Source organism: Epinephelus lanceolatus, chromosome 2, assembly GCF_041903045.1.
Source record: "Epinephelus lanceolatus isolate andai-2023 chromosome 2, ASM4190304v1, whole genome shotgun sequence".
NCBI lineage: Eukaryota > Metazoa > Chordata > Actinopteri > Perciformes > Serranidae > Epinephelus > Epinephelus lanceolatus.
In genome coordinates this window covers 36,976,329-36,996,964 of record NC_135735.1, presented here as the reverse complement: position 1 = coordinate 36,996,964, position 20,636 = coordinate 36,976,329, and the positions used below count along the sequence as shown (strand labels likewise).

Here is a 20,636-nt window from a genome sequence, read left to right as displayed (position 1 = left end):
GCTGACTGAGATAAATACTGCCCTGAATTAAATAGGACTCCACTCACCTGTCGTCCTCAGTAGTGTCTTCATACTGACCTCATGCAGTGTGTTTAATGGAGAAGCACTTTAATGTCCTGGTTTTGCCAGTGACCCCAGGTATTCTGTCAATTTAATATTCCTTTGATTAAAAAAATAACTAACAGAATGCTGTCTGAGTAGTATCCTCCAACAATTTATGAGACTATGTACAGTTGACAATAGCTTAGGTAATTGTGTAAATGAATGTTTGTGTGAAGCTTCCCCTCCATGTAGATGTAATGTACCTTGACAAAAGAAGACTACTTCCTTCCTCCTTGTCCCTTTCCCTTTGTTGAATAGCAGTTAACACCTAGTGACAATGCATTCATGGAAAACAATGGGGACGGAAACTTAAAACTTACAGAACTTAAAAGTCTGTGCTCTGCAACAGGTATTTCAAGCATGTAAAACCACTTAAACCTATTCAAGTGATGACAAAAATTCCAATCAAGACAGTTTTTGATCGTTTTATTGATTTCAGAGAAAAGCATTAAACCTCACTTCATCTATGCAGCGATATCTTTCACAAACCGGAGCATGAATGGTACCGTATGGAACACATTAAAACTCACACGTTTGAAAATGCCAGCAGCCCAAATGTCAGTGTGTGAAGTACACTGAGATTTTGTTACGTCCTTGCCTTTCGCAGCAGCTATAAATAGATCTAACAGGTTTCAGCACCATATCTGCTTTTCTAAAAAGGCTATAGTCCTTCTGGAGTTCCCACACATTATTAAAAAAATCCACCCTTTTCCCCCCAAAATCCTTAGTTTGACAATATTTGCATATTGAAAGTGGCTGTTCAATATTATTAACAACTAAGCCAGAGCCCTCCTAAGATGATGACATTACATAAAGCATGACATTTCTCTGGCACAACAGAAAAGATGGACTCTTGCAGCTGGACAATAATCTGTTTTGTGCTGCTCAGAAACTCAATAACAACAAAACCTTATCAAAATACATTTCTGTTTTTCCTTCTGACTTATGTGGGAATCCTGCCGTGATTTATTTGACTTGTGATGATATGATCTGTAAGAAAGCTTAAGTAACATTTGCAAAGACAACCAAAAAAATCCACATAATAAATCCAAGCATCAATGCAGACAGGTCTCTAAGACTCAAAGCTTAGCACGGCAACCATTATTTACACATCAAACCTTTAATAACCGACAGCCAAAAAGGTACATAACACATTCAAAATGATTTAAAATCAGACAAAATAAAATACAGGAGCTTACTTATTTAGATCTCATTTAAAACCATACCTGCCTGCTCTGCTTTACATATATATATTCTTATATATTAGAACCTAAGACAATAGTTTACACAGTGGGATTAAAAAGAAATCATTGTCCGATAAGAAATATAAAACATATGTCTAATTGGGTAATGGGAGAGGTGGTGTTTAGGAGGTTTCATTCACACAGCTGTGACTGTCAACATTCCAAGTCTGACAAATAAACAGTCCTGAGCCAATTTCAGCGAATGGTACAGACCTTGTTGTCCACTATACTTACCATGTGAATGCTTTACTCAAACTTTTCAGCTCCTTTTTGGGACAGTTTGTTGTATCACCGAGCCCAACATGTGCATGGATCTGAAAATCTAAATGAGAAAGCTCTTTGATTGCATTACAGCCTAAATGATGTTGCTGGGACATCCATTTGTCATTGTCGATTTACATATGATACAAACTTTGTTTCCTTACTCTAAAGCTGTTTGAGGAGACGCCTACAAAGCTTTTAAAGCTGAGCAATAATGTGGAGATTTAATATAAAGTTCTCCCAACTGTTTCAGGGATCCAGTTCACATAAACAGCTGAGGCGAGCCAGTGGCGTGGCATCCCATGCATGTGCCTCCCTCTAGTGGCTGCTGCAGTGACAGCGCAGGTTCAGCTCTGTGGAGGACTGTCGTCTTTGCTGAAGGGCTGTGTTGACCCCGGCTTCACCCAAGACAGACCTGACACCTGCGTTCCCTTGTGGTGATCCTCAGGCCGTCTCTAGAGCAATACAGGCAAATTAGTAACATGACAGGAAAAGCTCGACAAATCAAAATGCTTATAGGTCAAACTGTCTTAACCAAACTTGTCAACCAAAACTCTGAGATGGTCAACTAAACTGGAGTTTGTTTTAAAAACTTACTTTGTACGTGAACATCCGCTCCTTTGCCTCCTCATGAACAGCTGGGTTCCACGGAGAAAAACTATCACAATGATAAGAGTGGCAATGTAAGTGAGAGACAACTTCAGAGTCTCGACACACACAAAGGATTACAGGGTGTGTTTTCTTGTGGTGGTGAAGGTTCTGGAATGTTTGGGGGACAGTTCACCAACCTTATTGCGTAGGGATCATCTATCTTGGGCTGGTCAAAAAGATGACTGTTGCATAGTTTCACACTATCCACCACTTTGCTTTTGAACAACTGCACGTCCTTTTCATATCTGAAAGGAAAAAAAAAAAGTTAGCTTTATGACATGTGAGACACAAACTGTAAATAAAGCCTAAAGTAAATTTAAACCTTTTTGTTGTGGAGGAGATTTAAAGACTTGCATATGGCACTGCAATATGAAGTACCAAAAGAAAAACAGAGCTTCATGTACAAAGCTGTGACAGGCAGCTGGAAAGAAAAATGACTGGAGCTCCTGGTCCCTTTTTTAGATTACAGATAATGAATTTAGGTTTTTTTAGAATTTAACGAGCAAAGACCTGGGGCCTGTATCACAAAGCAGGATTAATGTCTTAGCGAGCTAACTTCAGGGTTAACCCTGGGTTTTCGGTCTCACAAAGCCAGTTCAGTTCTTATCGGGGTCACCATGGTAACTTACTCTGAACAGCTATTCTGCTCCAGAGCAGGGTAAGTTCAGGGTTGAATCTGATCCTATAAAAAGCACCACCCACTGGCCAATCAGCTGTTAGGAAAAAATGACTCCGCTGACAGAAATGCAGCCCAGTCATGACGGGAAGTTTAATTCATTTGATTGATTTTGATTTGAAAGTTTATTTTGAACATTAAAAAAGAAAAGAAAGCAACAACAACAGACAATGAAAAGATTGTTCAAAAAGGAGTGGAAAGAAGTCGAACTTTCATCCCACCCCTTCATAAGAAAGAAACTGATAAGTGGTGGACACTTAATAGCACCATTAATTAGTGCCAACATTTTTTTTGTTGGAGGAAATGATCCCTGTTAAAGATAATGGGCCTAATTGACAGCTTTGCTGCTGGAAATGTGGAAAGTAGCCTATCATGTCCACACTTCATGGTGTTTGAGGGATTTTCCTTTTTGTTTTTTAAAGAGGGAGACTAGGTATATTTTTGCGCAGCTGTTAATTTCTAACACAGCTCAATATCAGGATGATTGTATTCAGTCTATCAATTTGGTGTTGATATGATTTAATTGTGGCGTCAGCTTTAAGCTTTATTGTAGCATATATAACGTTATGACAAAGAAGACCAATTTATCAGACGCAATGATGTTAGATGATAATTGTAATACACACAATTCATCTGCGCAGCATTGATTTCATGGGATTCAAGGGTGTGATCAGTGTCAGATGTACAGGTACAGGTACTGTAGCTACTTGAACCAGTGATGAGTAATTTAACCTACACATAATTTTATTTGTTACCTTGTTTTGTCTTGATTTTTCCCTCTCTCCTCCTCTATTTCTTCTTTCCTTACCCATTTTTTTCTTCTCTATTATGTGATTTCATTGATGTTTTGACAGGGGACTTTCTTTGATAAGCTTTTAGTGGCTTCTAACCTCTCCGGCACTTTTCTTTTTTTAATCTTGTAAATTTTATACGGTCTGTTTTTAACATTATGTGCAAATAAACTAATCTAAACTAAAACTAAACATTATTCATCCTGTTATGCGTTGCCACGCATGTTTCCTCCTCCTACAGCTGCCACGGTGTTGGCCTTTTCATGTTGCTTTTCTCCTCCTCATATTTTAGTAGAATTAATCTCTGATCCTCACGAGAAATACTTTTTTCCCCCTCACATACGCCGCTCTGTGAGGACGCTCAGTGACACTGCGCTTCTCTCATGATTGTGATTGGTCCGCTGTGTGCGCGTTCACAGCTCTTGATAAAGCAACCCTGGGTTGAGTTACCGAGTTGATATCCAGCGTCGTGATACTGATTATCCTGATTGCCATTGTTAGGGTTAGTCAACCCAAGATAGGTCTGGGTAACCCAGGAAAGGTTGATCTCGCTTCATGATACAGGCCCCTGTACACACTGTTCATTATATTTCTGGTTTGTATCACTTTCTATGGTAAAAGGCAGTGACAAATAAACTGTGATGCTGCTGCTGAATTATACGGTGTTATACTTACAGGTGCTTCTATTAATTTGTCCTTTGCATTTATATCCATGAGGTGATGCCAATTAACTCTCTGCATATTGCAAGACAATTTAACAGCACTGCAACCTACATCCTCAAAAATGATCATACAACCACTATCTAATAGAGTTTTACCAAAAGATGAGGATTATAACCTTCAGGAAGAGACTATTTACTGCAGGACTGTTGTTTAAGACTGCATTTATTTAAGCTAGGTGTACCTAATAAACTGGCAACTGAGTGTATTTCACAGCAGACATTTCAGCATGTCAGCAGGGAAAGCACAGGTGTACCTTAGAACATTAAAAAAGGCTGCATTCCATTTAGGTGAGCTAGTTTGAGGGTTCTGGTATTGAGCATGCTGGCTCAGTGGAACACCTGATTGAACTGAGCCAACATTCATGAAAAGCCTGTGTTTTTTAGCCTGTGTTTTGTCCTGCTATGACCTGTCAGAATGTCAAATGTCAAGCGACATGTATGGAGGTGTATCATATTTGTTCTTTTACTCTTATTATGTTATTGTTATGTTTGTAGGGTCTTGTAAGACCAAGGGTCAAGGCCATGCAGGTTGGACACCTTTTGATGCACAACACTTTGAAAAGTAAATTTAGCTTACCATAGGTATGCTCCATGTTCTGATTAACAATCTGCTTAAGCATTCGACATTTGTAACAATACTTCCTTGTGCCATACAGCCACTTACGACTTGATCAAATACAATTCTGCTAAATACCCAGTTATGTCAGTGGCTAAAGAACCAATACAATGAGTTTAGATTTGCATTTTAATTCTGTTCAGCCTAGCATATGTATACTGATTTATTGATTAATTGGGATCACATTATTAACAGCAAAACTGTATCAAAACATCTTCCTACAATCTCTCACACTATGCTCAGTACTTCTGGAACATATGCATTTTCACTAGAGGAAAAAAAACCCTTAGCATTGGAGCAGTAAGTCTGTGTGTCTTCGGGTATTCGACACCTCAAACCTTGTTACATTTCCCTAAAACACAGTTGTTTCAGTCGTCCTGGCTAGAATTTATTCACTTTGGGGAAAGTGGTATCTTTGGCAGCTCCAAATTACGCTCAAGGCATTTTACAGTGGACAGCTTCTGCACCTACGTGGAGCATACAGTGGGCGTTGTCTCTCTCCCCCTGATGGACACGTTTGTTATGACACACTCACATTTCAACGATCACATTTAAGTCCTCCCAATGTTTTATCCCACCCATGGAATTACACAGTATGTCCCACCTGCCTATCCCGTTTCACTCAGAAATACGTCACGAAACTGTTGCTAGATTCTCTTGAAATGCTGTTGTATGTGGACATACATATATATATACATATATATATATATATATATATATATATATATATATATACACATATATATATATACACATATATATATATATATATATATATATATATATATATATATATATATATATATATACACACATACATATACACATACATATACACATACATATACACATATATATATACATACATATACACATATACATATATATATATATATATACACATATATATATATATATATATATATATATATATATATATATATATATATATATATATATATTCTTCAGCAATATCATACAGCACTACAAAGTAAATGTTGCATTGTCATGGTTAATCTCTTACTTGAGATTAAAAACAGCTGAAAAAAGGCTCAGACACTCACAGCACAGCAGCCTCTGGGTTCAGTGGTTCCGTGGTATTGATCTTGTAGAAAATAGTACGTGCGTACATCAAGACTTGCCAGATGTGATTGTGATTCCGTCTACAAGTACACAACAGAAAAAGTTGAAAACATTATCAAACCATTTTGACAGGAATATAGGTGTCACTTTATGGTCCACATAGAAAACTAAAAAGAAAGAAAAGAATGTAAAGAATGTTTTTTCCTCACTAAAAGTTAACCCCCTACCATCACAGAACTGTAGTTACATTCATAACTTTGTTCTGAGTGATGAAATATATTACAATATTAAATTAGGTGGATAATCCAAGATATTCTTTCTCTGATTTGAATACCAGAACACTGAACTTGTTTGCACTATTTTGTTCTTATTCAAACAATATTTTCCTTTCAGCCTCATCGTGTTTTGGTCCAAAAGATGACTTTGCAGATAACGTCCAGCTGTGTAAACTGTCCAAGGGAAGCAGTGACTGAGCTGAACTGGCTCAGGGGGTGATGCGGTGAGTGGAGGCATTCAACACACAAAATGAGTACTTTAGTTTTCAGTTAAATATGCACGTATGAAGAAGCAAATAGGAGACTAAACTGTAAGTATAAAAGCAGAAAACACACCTCCATTTGGTGAAAGCTCTTCTGACATCAAGCTCTCCAGACACAGGGTCAACAAGAGGATGGAAGACTGGGATGTCAAACACTAATTTCTGAAACAAAGCATAAGGAAGAGATGGTGGAGGGTTTGCCACAACTTTTGGCTCAACAAAGTTTCATGACCATTTTGTAATAAAGCGTATGTCTCTTAAGAGTCCACCCATTATAGTCAATGCATCAACTTATCTTAAAAATATATGTAGTTTCACAGTTTAAATACAACTGAAAACATTTCTTAATGATAGTTTGAGATTTTTCAAGAGCTTTTCATTTGTATAAAGTTTAAGACAAAAAATTAGGCACACAATACTTACAGGACACTCCCCATCTGGATAGTTATCTGGAATATACACTGTGAATTTGAAGACTCCATCTTGGTACAAGCCATGTCTGATGAATATGACCCCGAACCACACTAAACAGAGGGAGACATACGGTTCTTCAGAATCTTTACTTCCATCAACAGAGGTAAGAATCATGAAGCTGATGTTTAGCATTCAAGTAGGAACCTGTGACCAGCCACCATAGAAATAAAATGAGAAGAATTGACATTCCAATTCTAATCAAGATAGCAGGATGGTCAGAGCGGCGGCCATTTTTATGCAACCATTGTAACGACTTACTTCATCATAAACTTCCATATAACCATTCTAATTTACAGCAAGCGCCGCACTCACTGGAGTGACGTTTTGCAGTAATGACCAAATCAGCAGTAGAGTACTAACGTTACATTTTCAAAAAAGCAATCCATTTCTTTTAAAATATCACCGTTGTTATTTCCCTGTTCGTTTATTGCTATTTATCCCATAAATGGCTTACTGTAGGCATCTCCAAAGAAGGTGCGAGAGCCACTACTCAGCAGGCAGCTGCTCAGCTAGCAGCTGAGAGGCAGAGAGAGACCGTGGGGATAAACAGTACCTAGAGCCATCATATTTTTAACATCTTATTCCGTGAATTAAGGATTAATTTTGCCCAAACCAGACCTGATGATTGTTGGAATACTGGACTAACTAACTAGATGACTAACAAGACCAACTAAAATGGTTTTGATGAGTTTTATTTTGTTTCCATCAAGTTTGAATTAAGCGTGATTTACAACAAGTTAACGAGGCAATAAAGTTGATGTTAGTCTTAGTTCAATGAAAGAGAGAAACTTGGGTGTACGGTTGTATTTTTCTGTTTCACAAGAAAAATAAGGGTATGAATTGGCCAGCACAGCGTTCACAAACTACTGAGGGTGACACTTTATGGCCCAAGTCAAATGACTACAGCAAACAGTTCAATGTCCATTCTACTCATTTTATTTCTATGGTAGCCACATTTTACTGGTGTATCTATGAAACAGGCATGAACTTAAAAGAGAGGGTCCTTACTTAGTGCTGATTTGTAGGATGGCTGGACATAAATTCCAGGGAGTTTCTGCTTAATCACTAGTGTGCTGCAGGTCACATGGCAAGAAGACACATCAATACATTAGGGAGAGAAACATGCATGGAGCTTAATTTTTTTCTTCTTGAGCACCAAACCAACGGGATACTTTGAACCCAACTTAATACAGACTAAACATGTATGTAAATATAAAGTGCTAATAAACACATTTTAATTAAGAACTCCTGATAAAACATAGAAATGTGAAAAGTACCAAGGAACACAGCAAACACACTGAACCTTTAATTCTGATGGTAATCCAATACTTACAACTCAGCCAGCAGAGAGTACTCCAAGTAAAAGGGGCCATAGGAGGCGTGTGTGCCATTTGCTGACTGGGCTGGGGTGCCTGTCGACGTAGGCTTGGTAATGGGGGCTGCATTCTTAGGAATGGGAGGAAGCTGCTTTTTGCCAAAAGGAAGTCGGGCTGGGCTGGCTCTCTGTTCACCGTGCCCACCCTTCTCCTCGCTGTCAGACCTCTGCTGTTTTGTGTGAGAAATATGACAGGATTCTCAAATAAATAAATAAAAAAATAATAATATCCAGTGGTAGTAGTAGTAGACTAATGGCCCAGAGTAGTAACCATGTGCTGTGACCAACCTCTCACATTACACTGCAAATCTGGTTTGCAGCTTATCAGGAAGCAATGTCTAGACAAGAGCACTTTCAAGTACCACTATCATTGTCTCTTGCTGATGCTGTTCAAAATGATAGGAACAGTAACAGTACACAGTGTCACTGACAGACTGAGCACACAGCAGCAGGATGCCAGGAATGCACCAGGAAGCTGCAGTGAATGCTGCTGATGACTAATACAAGTATGCCAGGAATGTTTGCATTGAACAGTGTGGCAACAGAACAGATTCAGTCTGCACATTCATTGAAGTCTGACTTGACGGCATAATGCTTGAAAAGTTCCTCTGACTAGGCAGAAAAAAATTAACTCACACCCAAGCTCAAGGTACACCATTTGTCTACTTCTTAGCTCAGCGGGGTTGCACCTGCATGCTTAATATGTACCTTCCTTCCCCTTTGTTTGTGGGAATTCAGTCTGGCACTGGCCGATTGTATGGTATTTTACACTGTCATCAAAATTTATAATTTTTCAGTCATATTTGTACTTGAAATGAGGAAGCTAACAGATTTTACATTCAAATTATTTTCCAAGAAAAATGAGTAGCAGACAACACCCTTTTAACAATTCCAGTTTACCAAGATTCCTACAAAAATGAATACAAGTGGAGACAGGTGCAGGAACGGAGACCTCTAATAGATACAGGCTGGTGCTCAAAGCAAAAAACTGTAAATGGTACTAAAAACATAGCCGTCTTTCTCAAATATCAAACAATTGTTGTCTAAAACTTGAAACAAAGCTGTGACTGCTGAGTGCAAACACATCATCTTCATATGTACAGAGCGCTGGTGATACTAATCTAGTATAATGATTCATAGGGAGAGAAGGTCACAGTTGCTGAGCATAAGTCAATCGGTTTAATCTCCCCTGCTTTTTCAACAAACACACAAAATTTACATTAGATGGCATGAGACCTTAGAGGAATCCAGTTATTAAGTCAACAGACCACAAGATCAGTACACAGTTCTCAATGTAAAATGACTTGCTTGCTTGATCTGGACAGTGAAAAAATGCCAGTACTATCATAACTACCATGCTAATAAAAATAACATTAGGTTGAATGCCAGTCTGTCATGTGCACATTATGTTGCTCATTTGTGTTTACCTTACGACTTGTATTGGCAGACATGCTCCAGAAGGGGTTCAGGTTCATTACTCATTCAGAGGTTCAGATTGGTGTCCCTCTTTCTATGTAGGTCCAACGAAGAGTGCTGTCCGGGCCATCCGCTGCTGTGATGGAAAAAGACACTTGACACAAGTATTGCCACAATGGTCAAACATACACACAAACAACTTGGAGAACATAAACACAATTAAACCCTTAATGCTGATCTAATGTCATCTAGCTAATACTATATCAATAGATTGTTACACCTTGACAGCTATCATTTAAATGTCCCAACGTTAAGTGCAGACAGCGTAGGTCCTCCTCCGTGAAGATTTTTACTGAGCGATTGTTTGGGATAGGTTAGCTTAGTGCTAACTCAGCTGTTTCATGAAGCATGCTAGCAGTTGTATTGTTGTCGACGTTCAAATAGTCTACTGTATAACTAATGTAGGCTGTCGTGGGGTTGCAACACCAAAGATTACTGTTTTACTTTCTATAAAATCTGCTATTAGTACTGTGGTATTCCTGATAGTATATCGAGCAGTCGTGTCATTCGCCAGTACAATGCTAACGTTACATTAGCAAACACTATGAACCTACGTTAGGTAGTTAAAACTCGTTAACGCTAACTGTCTAGCTGACAACTGAAAATCTGGTTGAGTACTATTAACAAGCTTAAGACTAGTTAACGTTAATGTCCACACACTGACGTTGTCTCAACTGCTTTCCTTATCTCTCTTAACGTTATATATAGCATTAGCTTATAATGCTACCTTTGACGTTGCCAACAACTGGACTAACGTTACTCCTTTAATTTTTAGCCCTTGCAAATGAGAAAGCTTAGTGATGTGACTCACCGTATTTACTAGAGAGCTGTAAAAGTCCTTTTAAAAGAGACGTTAACGTGTGTCTCGGTCTAATTTTCGCAGAAACTGCTCAGCTGCTCGCCATTCCTTTGGGTGTCATCCCGGCTAACTGGCTAACATCGGCTAGCTAAATAATTTGACAGACACAGAAACCTGAGGTCAATCTAACATAATGAGGGGCGTTTCCCTGTAGAAGTACGGATTCTCATTGGTCTAGGGGATAAGAGCCCTGTCATTTGATTTGCTGGCGCGTCCGTCACGTGAAAGGGAATGTGTGCTTTGGCTTTGTCAGGGGAAAAGTAGTGATGGAACCAGGGTTTGCTGTCAGTCAGGTAAGTGCAGTTGCCCTATTTTTCTGTAACGAAAGAGATATAGAAAGTTAACAAATGGTTAAATATAAAGAAACATTTGATTTTTTATAGCAGGAAAAGCTCAGGTGAAACTAATAACATTAACAATGGCTCAGTTCCAGTCCATCAGTCCAGAATGCATCAAACTGGGGCTTGTTACTGGCTACATTAAATGAATGCACTTGTCGTTAGTGTTATTGACTACACCTGTGCTTTTCCCACAATGACATGTCAAGATGTCTGAAAAAGCTCTAGTGGTTATGGAGTGCTCCAGGGATGACCTTTTTACTGTAGGCAGACATGGAAGTTAGTTTGCTCTGGTTCCCTCATAGAAACTAGCCAATGGGATTTTTCAATTGTATTTTGGATTATAGCAGAAAATAAGATCTTTGACAAACAAACATTTATGGTACTTGCATGTTTTGTTCAGCAAGACAGTCTTCACAAATTAACACCACTGTAATAGCTTTGGCAGCCCAAATGCAATCGCCAGAAGTAAAAAGCTAACGTCAGGCTATAAACGAACTACACCATGGTAACATGACTTAACTTCACCACAATGATGCTGTTAAGCCATGTTCAGCGTGATGATGTTATTTTCTAGGGTGATTTAGCCACTTGTTAGCCACCGCCTTTGTAAAACCAGGCCTCCAGGAAAGCAACTCAGTCTTTAGGGGTGGGGAAAAAAAATCGATACACCATAATAGAGTGATTTTTTTGTTTGGTAATATTGTATCGTCACACAGTGCCAATTTTTTTGATTGTTTTTTTTAACATAAATTATTAATATTACAAATACAAATTAAACTTTAGGTAGCCTACTAGAATAATCTAATCAATTGCTTTTTTCCGTCCACCAGATACATTTTGCTGCTGCTGTGAAAACAAAAATTGTCTGGGGTGAGATGAACAGACTAGTTAAAACAGATAATTTACCGTTGAAAAAAGTAATACATTGCAATATATTGCAGTATATTTTATCGCAATATTCAGCATATCGTAACATATTTAAAATTGCAATAATATTGTATTGTGGCTTAAGTATCGTGATAATATTGCATCATGGATCCTCTGGTATTCCCACTTCTATCAGTCTTACAGCAGTTTTTTTTCCCAGTGGCCACTTGCAGTATTGCAGTGAAAAAAATTCTCTACGGCCCAGAGAGCATTTTCCCCCTAGGCCACAACTGTCAAAGAGACATCTATAAAACTGTTGACAAGACAGCTTGAGCTTGAGCTGCAAACTGGTTTTATATATGTAAAGGTTCCTTAAGCCAAAAAAAAGACATTTAAAAATCTGTGACATCATCACAATGTAAGAGCCAAGTGGGAACTCACAAGCAGGGCCAGCAGGAGAAAGACTACTGCGCATATTCAGTGGGCTGCATACCATGGAAGTAAACCTAGAAGCTAGAAAACTTTTTTTGGCGAATGTCAGGAGAGCAACTACATTGGAATGACTCTGCGCCATCTTGGTGTCCAGTAGCTAGTTATTATTAAAATCTATGTTTAAGACACATAAAAGCTTAAAAGGTGATGAGTGGGGTATTTACTGACGCATTTTATGTCATAAAACAAAATGTGAAAGTCTCTTAAGCTTATATTAACCACAGACCTTATTTCAGGCATCTAAACAAAAACCCATTGACTTTAAGATGAGACAACCTTTGTGCCAAAAAAATGCAAACTCATTTCTGGGGCTTAGGTCTCATTCCTAGAGCACCGTATGTCTATCACCCTGTGGCCACCCTGTCATATCGACCATGTTTTCATGAATTGGCTTTGCTAAGATGTAATTCAGTTCTGTTTTTTGATAGTTTTTTAATTTCCCCAAAAGTGTACTGACCCATTTCTTTAAAAAAAATCCTCCTACCTAGCTCTTTCTTTGAGATGGTTAATGTTTTAAGTGTTTTGCACTTTATTAGATGTATGGGCTACATTAATGGTTGAAAAAGTATTGAAATAGGCCTATATAACTTCATGTTAGAAATGTTATATGTTAAAAATGATCAGTTAAGCTTTTTCAGTAGACTTTATTGTTAATGTCATAGTTAAATGATACTAATAATACAACATTTTTTATGGCTTAAAAAATATCTTTATCATAGAGAGAACTGCGAAGATGAGGGTATCTGATAAATGAGTATCTTTTGTGGCTCTTCATCCTATACATAATCTGTTCAGTTTTTATAAAAGATATCGGAGACTCCCAAAAGTGCTTCAGGGTCTTCTGATAAACATGAAAATAAAACACACTATTCTATTACCTTAATTTGAATGTTTCAGTGTTCTGCACAGCAAAAGTCCCTCGAGGGTAAGATGCGTCCAAGCCATCTGTGTCACACATTTCTTACGTTTTGACCACGCTTCATTGGCAGTTCATTCTGCTGATTGATTGATTTCCTAACAATTACCCCTAATTATTTTTCTGGGTGAGAAAAAAAAACTAATTTAATGCATGGGTGACTGCATTAATTGGGAGAAATGACATTGTCCAAGTTTCAGAGTAAATACAAATTATTGACTCCATTATTGTTATCTGATTGTATATTGTCCCAAGTACACTTCACTGACAAAGGTAATTAGTGTCCTGCTTCTTTATTGGGGCAGCCAACAACGCAAGGTCACTGTCACTCTTTTGACATGTACAAATCAAAGACCACCTCAAAACAAATAAGTTTATGCCTGCTTTGCCTTCATCGACATTGAGACAAACTGTCTGACACAAACAAGGATGCAAATATCCACACCACTGCTTTTGTAATGAGTTTTTTGCCTTTGCCATTGATACCTTATCTAATCAACTATTGTGACCTTGTTTGGTCAAACAAATATACTAATGAATGTAATTAAAGTGGGAAGATTGGATTAACTAATTGAATATGTGACCCTAAGAGCTGGATTTTCTTTTATACTGGACATTCTGCAGCTACCGATATAGGTGGAGGTCAAATACCATACCCTTCCTGGGCTTTTTTTTTTTTTTTTTTAATTTTAAAGAAATGTTCCTATATATTATAAAGAAACCTCGGTGCTGACAAATGCAAGGTGCAGCTGGGAGCTACAGTACAGCAAATCTAGTGCACACATTTGAATAGTAAGCGTCATATCAGCATCAAATCCCTTTTTATATTTGCCATGTAGATCAATGATGTCATGGTTTATTTTATCGTCTGATTGTTTCCGTCTGAAAGATTTATATACTGTGGTTTCGGCAGCATTTTCCAGCTACATGCCTTCAGCTGGCATTCAAATTTAACATGAAATATGTTCCCCTCTGTCAGTGCATTTCTTCAGAGAATTTTAGGCCCGCTGATTCAGGTCCACAATTTGGTTTAAATGACAGTTAAAAATTACAATTGGCAGTCCCTGGTGAAACCTGTCTTGACAGAGCACACATAAAAAGTGAAAAAAGATGACTCCACGTCCAGATAATATGCAATAACAATGTTAGTTTGAATAAAGAAAGCCAAATCTAGATTCAAATGTAATATTCATTTTAGAAATATGAACAACTGGGGAGTAAAGGATACAGAAAAAAAAAACATCAGCCAAAGCCTTCATATAGCAATAGTCTTTCCTTATCCCTGAGGCTATGGCCTGGCTAAAACCTCAATGCAGCAATTATTTGCTGTAATGACTGCAGTTCAAATAAGCCTGGAGATTTTATTAAACCAAATGAGAGAATCATCTGTGTATTATCACCTTGTGATTGACAGTGACAAGTGTTGGGCAGGCTCGGATGTGAGCATGATGAAGAAGCTCTTGGCAAAGCTCTCGATAATGTTACCCCTGATAAAGTTTCCTGGAAAACCTCAGCCAACAAATGGAGAGGGAAAGCTCCACGCATATTAATTCCAATTGTCAGATCCCTCTGGTGGGGGAGCGGGGTAATCTGGCAGGCAGCCCTGGCTGCCCCTCCATTCACTGAGTGGCATTTTACACAACTAATGAAAAAGAAATCCATTGTGCTGATCATATGCATAGATTTCACTCTATAATAACGATGAAATAGAAATATTCATAATAAAAGTAAAGGTCACTCGCTGCTGCAGCTAAGCTTCCTAAGCTGCAGTCTTTGCAATAGCAGTTGTCAGGTTACAGCGATAAAATAGGAAAAAGGGAGACGTCAAGTTTTAACCCCACAGAGGCCAAGAGGTGAGACACTGCCACCAAGCTACGACATACTGTAGCCTCTTGATCATTTGTTTATCCTTCTGCTACACCAAACCCTACATGTCTGTTCAAAGGTGGATCCAACAGGTCAGCCTCCTCCAGCGTCCAACATATAGGTTAAAGGTCAGTCATACAGCTGTGATTTACATAGTCCTCTCTCTGACGCACAATACCAAAGCTAGTGTCTACATTCTTTGGGGATTTGTCTAGTCTAGTTAATAAAATACATAGAAATATGAACAGCCGCCTCTCCTCTCCTCAACACTCCCATCCTGCCTATCTCTGTATGTAGGTCACCTGGGCTTCTTCAGGCATATGAGCAGTGGAGTACACGGCTGGAGAGAGGCATATCTCACCTCTGAACGACATTCACAGCATTATTATTGCCCGCTGCGACTTCCACGCTGAGCCCCGTCTTCATATGCATCACACATTGGCATTTATTAGTGCCATGCACTAAGTACAGGTCATGTTATTGAATTTGAATATCAGCTCCTAGCCACATTCACAGGCCCTGGAAATATATTATATTAAGATGAAGCAATCTCATTTAATAACACCCAAACTAATAAAAGGAGAGCAGATTGGAAATTAAATTTATGAATATTGCTTGGCAGCAGGAGTGATCCAAAAAAGCCCAGCTTGGTCTGTCATATGCAGATATTTCTCTAGCTGTAAGCACAGGTGTTGGAGAAATTTCTGACTGTCTACTCACGAGTGCAATGTTGAGGCAGCAGATATGTTTCAGTCTTTTTGTGTTGGTCCTCGTTCAGATGTAAGAAGCCATGCTATGGGCTACTTCACTCGAACTGGACAGAAGTGTTTTGATCAAAAGAAACAGCATGTATGTGATAATGATTCTCCGTATGATGACACGTAATAGGCCGATAAGGATAATAGGCCAGAATGTGATAATTACCAGTGTAACATTTTGATGCCTTTATAGCACCTTGTGTTTGAGCTCAGCCTTTATGTTGTTAAGCTGTTGTCTCCTTTAAACTGACAGTGAACATTCTGGATACAGTAGGAGAGTCCCATTACCACAAAAGTTATTTTAAACCAGTGACAAAATATAAAATATGTACCTGGCCAGCTACTTGAAAAGCTCTTTTCCCTTTTTTTTTTCCTCTAAAATCTTGAAACACCGGCTTTCTGAGGTGGCGTTGGTCCAACGGCAGTCATATCAGTCTGTGCCAGAGCTCAAATTATGGAATGCCACTTCTTCACTTTACTGACTCCGCTTCACACGAGCCCGTAATTTTCCCTCTTGTGTCGTTGATGGACAACATTCTGTCGGCCAGTGTTTCACCGTTATGTGTGCGTGTGTGTGTACAGCAGCCTTTTGCCAAGACATCTGACGGGCCCGGTCCATCTGTGTGTAAATGTTGACTCCCGGTGGAGCTGTGACTGTCACTCATTGCCCAGCCTGTGTAGTGCCAGGCATTGATCGCTACATATATCTTGCTCTGTACTTCCCAAACCTTCATCAACAGATGCGGCTGCAGAATTGATTAGCAGCGAGTCAATGACCAAATCTCTTTGGAAACATTTTTATTTATGTGTGTGTTTATGTGGATAGCTTAGAGGGCCATTAGTGGGATTACCTTTGAGGCTTGGCTGAACAACAGATGTTCAAGGACGACTCAATCAATTTGACTTACAAGAAGCTGCAGTTGCCGGAAACAAGTGATAAGTCTGTAAGGGGGAAAGAGGGGTTAAATAAAAACAGTTTGCTGTGGTAATACATAGGTACAGCAGAAGAACAGCTGAATTAGACGTACAGTTGGTGCATTATTTAGAGTGAGATCATTGACAAGTGCCCTAAGACAAAACAAAGTTAATGAAGGAATCATCATGACATTTATAAAATGATCAAAAGTATTGGTGGTGCCGTTTTAACTATTGGGAGCTTTAAGCCCATTAAACTTACTGCTTCTATACAAGCTTAAGTTATTACTTTAACTCACCCAGCATTTGTTATAGAAAAATACAGGTAGTAGTTTTTATTAAAGTAAAAGAAATCTGTAGAGCTATAAATCATATTTATGTGCTTGGGTCTATGCTGAAAATCAGAGAGTCATACACAAACAAAGTTACTTTGGCCTTTTAATATAATAAATACATATAGCACAAAACATGTTTATTAAATGGATTTCAGCCCAAGCAAAACTGCACGGGTATAAGTAAAACATTTTCAATATAAGCAGCAGCGCCAGCCTCCAGAAAGGCCCGTTTTAATTTGTGCAGAGTAGTGCATTCAATTATACAAGCATCTATATTGAATTCAAATTAATGTTTGATATGGATATTTTTATTATATTTAAATAATCTCGATTCAGCACAAAATGTATTATTTCTCAGAGACGATCATGTTCTTTCATTCTTTTCAATTTCCCCCTTTCCTCTCATGAATCAAGTAGCGAATAAATGTGTTGCGGAGTCTCGCGATCTGCCTTTCAAGTCAATGCTTATGCTTCCTTATCTGCAAACTTATTAAAATTAAGTCCGAACACAAAATGGTATTTAAAAAGTTTAAGTGAAACAATTTGCATTGGGAATGTGTGAAAATGCTAATGCATTCTCTCACTAAGCCCCACAATCACTGTCATCCATTTCGAGCTCTGATTGTTTTCCACATGGATGCTTTCATTCATTATTGCAAAATTATAAACATAAAGAAGATCTCTGTATTAATATTTCTGCTTTTTGTAAAAGCTCAATCAACCATAATGTTCTAATTTTTTCTCTGTGAACCTCATTTTATATTATCTCGCTACTCAAGGAATGGATGTCCCAAAAGGGATTTATTTCATTTATCAGGATTATTGAATTAAATTAAACTAGACACTTACCGCAAGCCGAACAGAGGTACCTTATCCACTTAAAAGGTAGGCCTGCTCTTCACTGCTATTTAGGCAAACACATTAGGCAGCAAATGCCTTTTGTTGGCTGAGCCTAGGTTACTGCATAATTCATTTGTTCATTAAGGAAAAGCGTTGAAAGTGCTTGAGGTAAGTGGAAAAGGTCATGTATTGAATGGATCTTTAATTAAGCTACTTTACAACCACAGTAACACGACTGATGACATGTGCATTATGTTTGTTGACATGCAGAATTAGTGTATGGAAAGACACTAAGTAAAAGAGAAATGGTGGAAAAGAGGTAGGTGAAGTTGATTTAAACCAAAAATTAAAATAATGAAAATACAAAAAAAGCTATAAAAGATGTTCCTGCATGTGTGTATCATGTCTTGTAAGAGTTTATTTTTACCTTCCATCACTGAAGGATTTTTCTGTCTTTCACTTACAGAAAGTGCATATGTCTGTTGTAAAATATTTGTTTCAGAGGTGCAAAGCTCTGAAAAACACACGACTGGAGAGCATTTCAAGAGTCCGTCTGTTATTCTTGCATCCAGCAGCAGATGGCAGGCTGTTTCCACTGATGAACCGTCTCCCCACACAAGCACATGCTGAACTTCTGTACCCCACCGATGTGATGTTGGCTTCCCAGACCTCGCTGCTCTTGCCTGTGAAATGCATTCCCATTAAAAAGGCATTTTTAAAGCCAACACCAGTGCTATAACAATCATCTCCCCAAAGCCAAGCCTCCACACCCGGGAGCTCGGCACTGCCACACAGGCAGACATGTGGCGGCTGCCACAAACAAAGGCCCCGTACTCTCCTCCCCATTCCTCTTCCCTAAGCTTGCACATGGTTACAGGCCGGCCTGCCAGGGGCAATTACACCCACAGCCCAGTGTGTGAGGTCTCACAGAGACCCCAATCACCACTAACAAGATCAAGGCTAACTCCGTATCACACTCACAACACTCACAGTGTACAAACACACGTACACCTGCATGTGTGTATGCAAACGCTCCGTCCCCTCGCTCTTCAACCAACATCTCTCTCCCTCTCCCCCTCTCTCTCTTTCTGGCACGCTCTGAAATTATAACACATTTTGAGTGGCTGTGGAAAGTATAGCTTTTTTAAGAGCAACAAAAATAACAGGGTGACAATCATGCTGTCAGACGTGGCTGTCTCATTTCACTGTATGTCATTAAGTTCAGGACTTTGTCTTGGTGACACTGCTGCAGAAATACATCAACATATTTCATTTTTATACACAAAACGTCTATTTTTAGATTATGGACACATGACTAGCTGACACCAAAAACGACATGGTCACCCATGCAGAACAGGGGTCTGGTTTTAGCCGCAATTGTTTAAGAAGAAGTATTTAAAAATGTACATTATTCCCCCTCTGATAAAGAGAGTCAGCAGGACTTCCCTAAAAAAACAATGTATATACTCATATAGATGTAAGCCCTCTCAAAATAAGCACTCAATGACCCACTGGAAGAGCATGGCAGTGTATTTCCCTGCCCTCTGTCTGTATTTTTTGTGTGCAGGACATAAGGGTGTGTACCCTTACAGTGCTTAGGTGAGGTCAGGACTTTATAACAACCAGGTGCCAAACCAAAAGAGCAGGCATCCAAAAGACACAGTGAATCACGAAACAAGTGAATCTGGGGTTGGCTTTTTCTTTCACTTTTGCTGTTGAGCATGTGTACAAACAGTAACAGACAATCCTACAGAGTATACTTTAAAATAAAGATGATCCGATCTGCAAAAATAGTCTCATTCTGCCCAGCAAATGCCTCTCGTTGTCTTGTAACAAGTACTAACATTTGTTTAAATCCTGTTGTTCTGAAAGAGTTGGTGTCAGCTTTTCAAACATGATATCTGATGTTGGAGGGACTCTTTTCATTTGCTGCATCTGAACCATTCACTGTTGGTAATGAGGGCGTACATTTCTACCCTCCTTATCAGGCCCAGCTGCAGGATGGGTGACGAGTGGGAGAAACCGTACCTCTGTACCCTGATACAGCCATCAATACCCACGAGGCCATGTGTCATGCGGCAAGCAGCCTGAGCGGAGGTTCACATGCCTCCTATGATACCTCAGTGAGAGCCCATGCTTTATGTCCTCACACCAAGCGCTGATGTGGCAGCTCGCTAAATAATTTGTGCTTCTTTATCAGGGTCATTGGATAGAGAATCTGGTTGTTGAATAATTAATCGAGACACAATCTAAGCAGGCGACTACTGTTTCCTCCTGGTTTCAGCCAGATTGTCTGCCGCTGTCCCACGCATTCACGCTAACTTGCCTCCTAATTCATCTGGATTGGAACCTCCATCACAATATTTCTGTCGGCAGACTGGTGTTAGGAAGAGCATGTCCTGTGCATGACCCAAAGGATCTCAAAAAAGAAAACCACA

The 20,636-nt window shown here is 38.9% G+C and overlaps 1 protein-coding gene across 5 annotated transcripts; it reads right to left on the bottom strand.

Annotated features, from left to right (window-relative positions):
- Window positions 1-512: 512 nt before the first annotated feature.
- On the bottom strand, window positions 513-10,955 carry aktip (akt interacting protein). 5 transcript variants are annotated; one of them, XM_033630406.2, is made up of 10 exons: window positions 10,821-10,955; window positions 9,961-10,085; window positions 8,492-8,703; window positions 8,167-8,231; window positions 7,108-7,208; window positions 6,758-6,846; window positions 6,128-6,226; window positions 2,396-2,503; window positions 2,205-2,265; window positions 513-2,062 (listed from the first exon to the last, which is right to left on the bottom strand). In XM_033630406.2, the coding sequence occupies exons 2-10, from the start codon at window positions 10,006-10,008 to the stop codon at window positions 1,955-1,957; spliced, it is 891 nt and encodes a 296-aa protein (XP_033486297.1). In that variant the 5' UTR covers window positions 10,009-10,085; window positions 10,821-10,955; the 3' UTR covers window positions 513-1,954. The 5 variants fall into 5 exon arrangements, with proteins under 5 accessions (XP_033486297.1, XP_033486320.1, XP_033486306.1 ...); XM_033630429.2 differs by having other exon boundaries at window positions 8,492-8,700; XM_033630415.2 differs by having other exon boundaries at window positions 9,961-10,082; window positions 10,821-10,954.
- Window positions 10,956-20,636: the final 9,681 nt, after the last annotated feature.